This window comes from Pantherophis guttatus, chromosome 7, assembly GCF_059756535.1.
Source record: "Pantherophis guttatus breed Tessera chromosome 7, ASM5975653v1, whole genome shotgun sequence".
NCBI classification, from domain to species: Eukaryota; Metazoa; Chordata; class Lepidosauria; order Squamata; family Colubridae; genus Pantherophis; species Pantherophis guttatus.
Genome location: NC_142069.1, coordinates 78,421,875 through 78,433,388, shown reverse-complemented (window position 1 = coordinate 78,433,388; position 11,514 = coordinate 78,421,875). Strand labels below are relative to the sequence as shown.

Sequence of the window (11,514 nt, the reverse complement as noted above, 5' to 3'; positions counted from 1 at the left end):
TCAACATACGACCACAATTGAGCCCAAAATTTATGCTGTTAAGTGAGAAATTTGTTAAGTGAGTTTTGTCCCATTTAACGATTTTTCTCACATTTGTTAAGAGAATCACTGTAGTTCTTAAATTAGTAACACTTCCCCATTGACTTTGCTTGCCAAGTCACAAAAGGAGATCATGTGATTTTAGGACCCTGCAACCATCATAAGTATGAACCAATTGCCAAGCATCCAAATGAAAATCACATATGGGGGACGCTGCACGCAGTCATGAGTGTGAAAAATGATCATCAGTCCCTTTTTTTCAGTGCTGTTGTAACTCCAGATAGTCACTACATGAACTGTTGCAAGTTGAGGACTACCTTTAAAAGGACATACATCCACAACCCTTCTCATGGTGAACCCAGGTAGCTTTCTTAGCAACATTAGCGAAGGCACTTCTGTTCTTTTCTTCCAAAGATATTGTTTGACTCCGAGCTTGAGCTGAGCTTGTCAATCATGTCGACAGTTCGAATCCCTAGTATAGGTCTCCTGTGTAGAGCAGGGGGTTGGACTAGATGACCTCCAAGGTCCCTTCCAACTCTGTTACTGTTGTTATTATTACTATTATTTTTCCCTTTTACTCTTAGCCAGCTCTGGCCCCGTTTAGTTTTTGTTTCCTACACAAGCCAACGTCAGGTAGGTGCTGCCACCTGTTGCAACTACTACTACAGTAGTATATTATAGACCCCCGTGGACTCCAATGGGAAAAAGACTGAGGGAAAAAGACTTCTTCCTCTCCACAAAGAGAAACAGGCCGCACCGGGGAACTGGCTCCCCTTCAAAAAAAATCAAAGAGAGCCGCTCCAAGGCGAACCTGCGAGCTCGGCCGCGACTCCGCCCGCGGCGCCGGCGCGGAAAGGCCAAGCCGGCCTAACTCCGCCCTGCCAGGAGGAGCGGCCGCGTCGTCGTCGTCGTCGTCGACGGTGATGGCCGAGCTCGCCGGGGCGCCGCAAAGCGAGCAGACCGAGTCGACGGCAAGAGGAGGGGCTTCGTTTCGCACTGCGGCTGCTGGAGAGAAGCTGAAGCCGGGGCTGGGCGAGAGCCGCCGACCGCTCGCAGCAGTTCCCTAGTGCGGCTGCTGCCGACGCCGGTGCGCATCCTCCTCCTCCTCCTCGCCTAGTAGTCCATAAAGCGCCGGAGTGGGCGGAGTACGAAAAGCTCTCCGTGCCGCCGCTGCACCTATTCATTCAGGCAGCCACCTAAAATGGCTGGAGAGAGCCGAAGGTGGTGGTGGCGGCAGCAGCAGAGGAGGAGGAGGAGGAGGTGGTGAAGCGAAGGCGGCAGCCGCCACCGTCGCTGCAACAGCAGCAGCAGCAGCAGCAGCAACAACCAACCCTTAAAAAAAGCGCTTCTCTTCGAGGGTCTTTTGGGGGTGGACGGACACACACGTTACAAGACACCCGGGTCTCTTTCCCCACCCCGCCCCTCCAAAGCCTGTTTGGACTGAATGCTCCTCCGAGCTTTTGCTTGCTTCAGCCTTTTTTGAACCATGTCGACCGGCCCAGACGAGAGCTCCGTCCGTGTCGCCGTCAGGTGAGGCGCGCGCGGGTGGGTGGAAGGGCTCTCTCAGCCTCTCGGGCGTTTTACTTGCAAGGGTCTTACAAAAAAAATAAATAAGGAGGGGTGTGTCTGTGCGCGTACACATGCATGCATGCATGCATGCATTTATGTATGCATGCATTTATGTATGTATGTATGTGTGCATTTATGTATGCATGCATTTATGTATGTATGTATGCATGCATTTATGTATATGCATTTATGTATGCATGCATTTATGTGTGTGTGTGTGTATGTATGTATGTATGTAAAGGCCGAACTGGGGTCCCGGGTGGGCGAAGAGGGAGTCGGGCTTTCCGGAGGGAGGTGGAAAAGTCGGGTTTAAGGTGTTTGAATTTTCCTCTGATGGTTCCCGTGAAGTTTATCTTTTGTCCGGGGCGACGCTCCTTGCCTTAAAACCTAACGGCCTGCCAAAGGGAAGATTGGTAAGAAGAAGAAGAGACCGCCTTGCAAAGACGACCTGAGGAGAGTTGAAAACAATTTCAATCCAAAGTCCTTGAAGTCGTCGCGCCCTTGATTTAAAACAACCACAACCACCACCACCACAACAACAGAGAACTAGGATGCTGCAAGGAAGGGCTACTATATCAAGGAAACCTGCAACCCACCCTCACACCCTGTTTCTCCAAATTGTAGCTTTCCTTGTTAGATGGTTATCAGGACTGTTTAAAAAAATAATAAATCGGGACACTTTTGAGAGAACGGTAGAAAATTTGATTTATTTTTTTTTTGCTGCCTTCTAGTGATTTGTCAGGATATTTATAATCCAGGTCTATGGATTACTATGCAGGCTTTTAGTTTCCTTTATATATTGTGTGCATTTGGGGTTAGAAGGTGTATTGGCTGTGCCTGAGGAATTTGGGGAGGGGTTACTGTAGGTTTGCTCCACAGGGAGGTTTGGTATCGCTAGGGGAAAAAGGGAGGAACTTAAATTTGGGGCCTCGTCTGCAGAAATGCAAACAAAGGGATAGTATATTCCTGTTTTACACTCGCTGTTTTGTTCCATGTTGTTCTCATGTGCAGTGTATAGTGTACACTGCACTGAATTACATTCAAGGGACTTTGAGTGATGTGACTGTTCTTACAGGCCTGTGCTAGTAAATTGGCTTTCACCGGATTGGTAGTTGAAATTGCAAAAATACCAGGGAGGAGCATGTGAGTATTTTTATTCATGATGGAAAATTGCAACATCATTCCTCCGCACTAGAAATTAATGGCGTGTTTATAATCGAGCTTGCCCATCAAGTAGACTTATGCCAACAATTTCCTCCCTTACCTACACTCCAAAAACTAAACAGATCTCTCTTTTTTTGCTAATATTTCATTGTTTGATTTTGAACAAATGAAACGGTGGAATATTGAATTGTAGATTCTTCAGTTACATCTGGATATAATATTGGCTGGTACCTGTTAGGAAATTCCATATGACACAAGGTTCAGACTTATCCCCTTCCTTGGTGGTTGTCAGATGCATTCCAGCTGAGTGGTTTATTTCTGAAGGGAGGTATTACACCAGGGGTGTCAAACTCGATTTCATTGAGGGCTACATCAGGGTTGTGTATGACCTTAGCGGGGCTGGGGTGGGCGTGGCCAGGATGGGTGTGGCCAGCTTGACATCACTTGTTTTGGGGGCTCCTGTGGGGGCCTAAGCGCTCTGCCAGTGAAAATGGGCTCCCGAGCTCCGTTTTCGGCTGCGACGGCCTCCTGCAACCCTCTGCCAGTGAAAACACAGCTTGGGAGCCCTCCCGAGCTCCGTTTTTGCTGGCAGCGGCACCGCAAGCTGATCCTTCGCTGTTTCAAGGGCAGCCCCATGAGCTAGATCTAACACCCTTGAGTTAGACACCCTTGTATTACACCATTTTTTATTTCATATTTGTAAGATTTGGATGGATATCTAGCCCAAACATATCATTTTGCTTCACTCTGTATATGAAAATCTTATTTGAGAAGGACAAGTAAATGAACTGAGAGCAGGATAAATGTATTGGTTGCTAAATGTTTTCAGGGCATTGCAGCAAATGTTTTTTACTAAGACCTTTGTAGTGCCATGTCAGTTTTATAGCCATGGTGTTGTTCCCAAATGCTTGCATAGCATTGCCAGGCCTGATTCATTCTTTTTTGCATTACAGTACATGCATCTTAAGCACTTGTAGTTTTAGTGTAATCCGAGTAGAAGTAATAACTTGTTTACAAGACACAACCCTTCTATCTATATTTTTATCATGTGAAATAATAATCAAAACATGAGTTAAAATGAGTTGTTGGGGTGGATTTGTTGCCACAATAGAGTCATCCTGCTGCAAGTCACAGATTTAATTTTCTTTGTGGTATCCTACCCAAACATCCATGGGATCGCCTAAAAGTTGGATGTGATGAATGTTGAAGAATTATCATGATAACGCTACTGACTTTTGATAGTGCTTTTATTGCAAAGGAGTTTGGCAACATTTCTTCTGCATGAAAGGGCAACGCCCAGTGAACTGTGAAATGAAACTCGGAGAATGCTTTAAGCATTTATTTTTTTCCCAAAGTGATGTGACAGTGTCACGTTTATCTTGGCACTGAACTCACGTGCATTTATCTGAGGGCTCACAAAAGATGTTACTCATTCTGTAACAAGGTAGGATGCTAAAGGAAATACATGATCTTGATACGAGATGATAGATTTTTATCCTTAGAGTGATTGCATTTGAAATGTTCCAAAGAGGATTATATCGTCACTGAGAAGCTCAAGATTTTTATACCAGTGTGGAGGCTGGAAGAAACAGTACATACAGTGTTCATGTATACGAAATATTGCAGAGTATCTCTTTTCCATTTGATATGACTAGCATTCATTGAAGCGGGTAACCAATTTGTTCATTCCAGAAGACTTTTTACTTTTTTGTCTAATCAGGCATGCATGTTGTTAATAAAATTTGTGTACCATTGACTCCCAGCAGCTTTAATGGTTCACAAAAGAAAAATGCATGGGAAAAAAATAATAATCAAGGAGCAAAAAGCAGGCAAAAATGGGGAAAACCTACATACAGTACTAAAAAGGATCTTTAATCATTCCAGCCACATCACAGCCTTCCAAAACACTGGGATGTCAATGGGAACCTCATGTAGAAGACAGATAATTTTTTAAAAGAATAATAATATGGCTGATGTAACAACCAATGCCTTTTGATTTAAAAGGGGTTGGATTCTATGGTCTGCTTAGATTTTTTTTCTACTGGCTAACTGATGCACATAACTATTGTAAGAAATAAGACCAAAATAATAATTCAGCATTCTTAAAATACGAAAACCTATATTGCAATTATTAACCAGCGCAATCCAGCATTCTTAATATAAAATGTTTCTGTAATAGGATAACTCTGCTAGGTCCATGACATAAGATACTTTTAATGACCTTTTGTTTCTTGCTGCTAGAATTGGAGCAGTATATCTAGGTTATGATCCAAATAAGTTCATTAGATGGGTCTGACTCTTTGCATGTGGAAGTAAATAAATTAATTTTTAAAAACAGCTTCCGGTCTATACTGTAATAGGGTTTGAAACTTTGCAATTTCATTTTTAAGGGTGTTAAGGGTGATAATGAACAAGTGAGGGAGTACAATGGGTTGCCTAAAATGTTTCAATGTTGAAATTACACAGGTGGTATTCAGCCGGTTTGGACCGGTTCAGGCGAACCAGTAGCGGAAACTTTGAATAGTTCGGAGAACCGGCAAATACCACTTCTGGCTGGCCCCGCCCACTCGCCACCTACCCTGCTCCGTCAGTTCTCATCTCGCTTCCCCGGCATAGCACACTGTGTGGTTCCTCGCTTGCGTTGACCACACAGTCTCTGTAGCTTGCCTGCCTTCCCACGGAGTGCCTGCGGCCCAACTGAACGGCCCTGATCTGGCTGTCTGGGTAAGTGAGCCTGTAAGTTGCGGCCTAGCTATCTGCCCGCCCCCCCTTCCCTGGCCTCCAGTTTGTCTGGCTTGCTTTGCCATTGCGGCTGCATCCCATGGGGCACTGCGGCCTAGCTAGCTGCCCCCGCCCCCCCGTCCCCAGAGCTTGCCTGGATTGCTTCACCCTTCGCCTCGTCCTGTTAGGGAACGTGCCATTCTCTGGCTCTGGCCTTGCCCTGGAGCCTCCGTCCACTCCCTGTTCACCTCAGCCAAGTTGAGGAATGCACCATTCCCCTGCTTTGGCCTTACCTCGGGCCACCACCCACATGCTGCCCCTCTCTCTGTCCTCAAACTACGGCTCCCAGGGTCGAAGCAATTTATTTGGCCTGTGGCCTGCAGTGCTAGGCCAAAGGGCCGCGGAGGGGGTGGGGGAGGCAGGAGAGCTGAAGTGGTTTGGGAATGGACTGGACGGTTCTTACCTGTAAGAAGTCCCATCCAGAAAGTGCTGCAGCAGAGATCTTTCAGCCGCTTCTTCCATCCCTTGCCGAGCCTTGGTCACTTGCAGAGACACTCCATATGACCTTTGGATCAACAGCTGCTTCTCTCCGCTGCTGCTCTTGCTGGGAGAGCGTCTTGTGCAATTTAGCAGCTGTGAGCCGCCGCTTTCCTCTAAGTCCCCTCCGGAAAGTGCTGCGGCACAGAGAAGCAGTAGCCATGTTGAATGCTGTTTCTGTCAGCCACAACGCTTTCCAGAGGGGACTTAGAGGAAAGCGGCGGCTCACAACTTCTAAATTGCACAAGATGCTCTCCCAGTAGCGCGGAGAGAAGCAGCTGCTGCCCTGGAGAGCAGAGATGGAGGGAGCAGGCCCCAAAAGGCTGCTCGGTCAAGCCTCGCCACGTGGTGGAAGACGTCTGTGCACGCATGCACGGAAGCCATCCGCACATATGCCCAGAAGCCATCTGCGCACATGCGTGGAAGCCATCCGCGCACACATGCACAGAAGCTGTCTGCATGCATGGACACATTTTCGGTGAACCAGTGGTGAAATTATTTGAAACCCATCACTGAATTTACACATCAGACATGTATGACTGTGTTAGCATGAAAACTTGATTTGTATGTACATAAATGGGAAAGGGACATAACATTCATAATTTTTTTTAATTGACACTGCAACCTACTTCTTCATAATTATTTTTATTTTTACTTTTGTATATATAACCTCAAACTAACATTTATTATACCAAAATAACTTCTTTACTAAAGGTAACTAAAGAGCACCTGAAACTAATATTTAATTAAACAGTGAGGAAACGGTAAATCTTTTAGCAGAAACAAGTGATAATTTTAAATTTCTCTCTTAATTATAGAAAGACAAGTCAATTTCTGTTGTTTGGACATTGGATGCTCAGATTATTTGCCATAGGCTTACTGGAGTTTTCATAATTTCTTCAACAGGAATATCTGGTACATTATCCCATCATTATGTACAATATTCTGGAATAATTAGGTGTACAAGATGTTAGTTTTAGGGGTGTAATAATTGGGAAAACTGGAACATTTCTTTCAATGTTTCATTATGTCAAGGTAGCATAACAAGTGTGACACCCAACGTTTTGGGAAAACATTTACTGACATTTAAATACTTGCAAATATGGAGAAACAAATAAAACTACAGTGATACTCAAAGGTACTATTGGTATTCCTTCTAGAGAGCTCTCTATTAATACAGTTAAAGAACAAAATTTGATGAATTTTATGACTGGCCAGTCTTACCAATGAATCAATGAGATGCTTTATTAATGGCTTCTTCTCTTGTCCAATGAAGAGAGATCTCGGGGAAGAGGAAATAAGTAGAAGTGCATCTGCATGTTGAATAAACTCTAAGATAAAATATTTTGCTTTAGAGTGCCACAGTCCTACATATCAAAACATTTCATTTTTCTCACTTAAAAAATGATAGACAAGGTCTCTTTGTGAGTTTTATTACAAAAAAGCTACAACTGGTATCATGTGTCCATTATAAAACAAGAGAGCCTTTTGTTAACATTGTAATTGTTTTCAGTTTTCTTCAGCTCAAATATTTAATTTGTTTTGGAATACTTATACTGCCCATCTTTCTGACTACTTATCACATTAGTCATGTTTTCTTCCATTTGTGTATGAAAATATTTCTCCGCATTCATACAATTTCCATTTATTATTTACCTGCTTCCTATTCTTATCCTCTAGTTTGCATTACATTTCTTTGGTTACATTTTGAATTCATTTCCTAATTGATAATTATCTGCTTCAACTTCATAGTTTTAAAAATTAATTTTGCTTTTTATATATTGCAATTATAAGCAGGCTGCAGATAATTTGGTAATTTTTCAATCACCTTTTGTAAAGGTGCAGATGTTAGCATCCAGACTAGTTCCTAAGTTCCACTTACTTTTCATTATGACAAGTTTCTAGCAGATATAAAATATTATATATCCCTGTCTGTATCTATCTGCATCTAGGTAACTCTGTATAGGGTTCAGTCACCCAACAATATATTGTAAATTCCACAATAAAGATTTAGACATTCAATAATAATGAGGATTGCTTAAATATCAGAAACATGAGCGAAAAGTTGCTAGTTTAATTTTGGCAAATGTTTAAGAAAAAGAAATGCATGTTATTCGATAATTAGTCCATATTTGTAATACTACTTGAATTTTAACTTACAAAGAAAGGCATTTTATTGCATTTACTAATAGTTTTTTTGACTTTATTATACAAATTGTAATTTGGATTATCCCACTCTAGTTTTTAATGTTATGCAAGCAAACATGAGTGTTTCATTAAAATCAATTTTTGCTACCACTTCAGCCTTTACCTTTGTTACCTTGTACCTATAAACACTTCGAAGGGTATCTTTATGTGACACACACACTGAGTATGCCTCCATGAGTTAAATGAAACTTTATATCTTGCAAGAGCTGCTGTAGGTAAATACAGGGGTGAAATGCTCCCAGTTCGGACTGGATCGCCCGATCTGGTAGCGATGGAGGCGGGTGGTTTGGAGAACTGGTAGCAAAAATCCCTGCCCCCCCTTCCCCAGCTGAGCCGCGCAATCATCAGAGGCTTTTTTTTTTTTTAAACCATTTTTTCTACAACCTCTTTGGCCGAAGAGGTTATAGAAAAAAAGTTTTTAAAAGGGAAAAAAGCCTCTGCCGATCATGCAACTCAGCTGGGATCGTCAGAGGCTTTAAAAAAAAAAAGAAAGCCTCTGCCTATCAGGCAACTCAGCTGGGATCATCAGAAGCTTTTAAAAGCATTTTTTTACAACCTCTTCAGCCGAAGAGGTTGTAGAAAAAATGGTTTTAAAAGTTAAAAAAAAAGTTGGCCACGCCCACTCAGTCATATTAACCCCACTACCACCACCAAGCCACGCCCACAGAACCAGTAGTAACAAATTTTACATTTCACCACTGGGTAAATAGGTCATATAGGCCTGTGCAGCACTTGATGGCAAAACGTGCTTGGAGTACATGGGCATGAACTGTCACAGATTCTTTAAAGCAACTCTCCCTTTTCCCAGGAAAGTCCAGAATTGTAGACAAACCTGCCTACAAATCATGCATGTAAAGAAATGGAAAGTTTAGCAACTGACTCAACATCCCAAAGGAAGTGAAACAAGGAAATATGATTCTCCCTTATATGTACAATATATTTATGGAAAAATATATAGAGTGACATTAAAAGCAGGGTGGATTTGATTTAAATCAAGTTGATTTAAATCACTAGTAAAAAGGCTTGATTTAAATCAACTCGATTTAAATCATAATTTTTAAAAAGCAACTGTCATCTCTGTCCTTCAGCAGCTCTTCCTCTGACCTGCTGCTGACTCATCGACAGTACCAATATTGCAGAATATACAGCCTCATGCTACATAACTAAGCTCCATTTCATGCTGAATAAACTAAATTATTAATGTATCTTAAATAGAAAATCTTTAGATAAATTTTTACTCCAAAAGCATTTTATTAAAATAAATTTGATAAAAATAAAAAAAAATCTGATTTAAATTTTAAAAATCTGATTTTTTGATTTTTTTTTAAAAACTATGTTTTTATCCACCCTGATTAAAAGTGTGTTGATTGATGATGTATATCTGTGTATACTTTTGTATACAAGTGATATTTGTTGACTGAAAAGATGATTAGTTAACGAATGGTAGTTTATACGATGGAACACAGAATAGGGACCTGAAATTTATTGAAGACTCTGGTAATTAAGCTTGATGGTAAGCGGGAGTGAACAGTTACAAGATAAACATAAATGATGAAAAATTAAAGCAAGGAGAATAATATTTATTTCTTAGTACAATGCTTAAAAGAAAACGAATGGACAAATTTAAAGACTGCTAATTGAAAACTAGAGGTATTACGTTATTGTGAATGTTAAAAGAAGTGAAAATGAGCATTTATTAGAGTTTATTCTGCCCATTTTGTTACATAGATTAAAAATTGGTCATGTCTCATAAAACATAAAAATAAGTTAATGCAGCGGCCGTGGATATAAGCATGTGTAATAAAAAGATAGTCACGAACATATGAATGCTGTAAGTGTTTAAATTTAGTTAGATTATATATTCTTTAATCTAATCTTGCACATTCATGGTCTTCCTATGTTTTGCATAATGTTGCTTGCCTAAAAAGGAACAGGTTAAATATTTCATAGTTTGTGCTTAATCCCAGAAAAAGGTAACCTTTAGATAATGCATTAAACTTTCACCCTGCATCCTCTGAAAGACTTTGCTTTCTCATCCAAAGCCCTGCAGAGTGTGGGATGTTACCTTCTTGATTCCATTCCTGATTGGGATTAGCATCATTTCATAGTGTGGCTAATCTGTCAAGATGTGTCTATGATGCATTCATTTGTTGTTGGGTTGAAGAGCATGCTAAGCAATTTCTATTACCAGAACACAAATTCCTATGTATCTCTATGAAGAATCAGCTGACTAGTGGACACGTCTGTCTGCAGTAGAAATTCTGTCTTTTCCCCAGAAACATGCCTAAAAATAAAGAAAAATAGGAAAAAACTTTGCTTTAGCTGTTTCATATAATACTCCTAGTATTTCTTTAGTTCAGATATTTCCTAGACACACCTTTTCTCTTTGCCCTTATACGTCACAATTTTTATTATGAATCTTACAGTTTAATACTGAAGCTTGGGTTCATACTCCTATACCAGGGATCGGCAACCTTAAACACTCAAAGAGCCGTTTGGACCCGTTTCCCACAGAAAAGAAAACACCAGGAGCCACAAAAACATTTTGACATTTAAAATGAAGATAATGCTGCAAATATCATTTTTTACCTTTATGCTACGTATAAAAAAACTATAGTGTGTTGCATTTACGTAATCAATGAACTGCTACAGAGAAAACAAATTTTTATTTCTGCCTTCAACAAAAACATTTTGAACTCTGAAAACAAAATGGGTCGAAAAGCTCAATAAATCGCTGCCGGCAGGTGTCACACATTAGCACTTATGATGCATGTTTTGAGCGACAGGGAGCTGCAGCATAGGGATGAAAGAGCCACATGCGGCTCCAGAGCCGCAGGTTGCAGACCCCTTTCCTATACATACTTAAACTATAGGATTCTATTTAAATAGCCTAATATAGTCATAAATAAAAGATCTTCTTTTGCCCTCCATGTCTTCAGTTTTGAAAAAAAAACACCCTTTAATATATCTATTAAAACATGCCCTTTTAAAATCAGATACTTAAAACAACCGTGATTGATCTTTGAACTTTAGTCTTCTTCCAGACATTGGTACAGATCTGTTGAATGAAACCAAATTACTATTTCATGAATAACTGTGGAATTAGATTTCAAGAATGACACCATGGCAATGACATTAAACACTATTTGAAGAGACTAAGCAATTTTTTGGGGGTACTCACAGCTAATATGTAATCATGTAAGGATTCTTGGTCTAGAACTGATCAGACAAAAAACATAATTTCAGTCTTCCCCAGTCTAGAGACCCAACACTATA

General features: G+C 40.9%; 1 protein-coding gene across 13 annotated transcripts in view; it reads left to right on the top strand.

Moving 5' to 3' along the window:
• Nucleotides 1–735: 735 nt before the first annotated feature.
• Nucleotides 736–11,514, top strand: part of KIF21A (kinesin family member 21A) — a 106,814-nt gene continuing 96,035 nt past the window's right edge. For all 13 annotated transcript variants that reach the window (XM_060684104.2, XM_060684103.2, XM_087874271.1 and 10 more), the window contains exon 1: nt 736–1,569. In XM_060684104.2, coding sequence (XP_060540087.2) covers nt 1,526–1,569 — 44 coding nt within the window. In that variant the 5' untranslated portion in view covers nt 736–1,525. The remainder of the gene's footprint in view (nt 1,570–11,514) is intronic.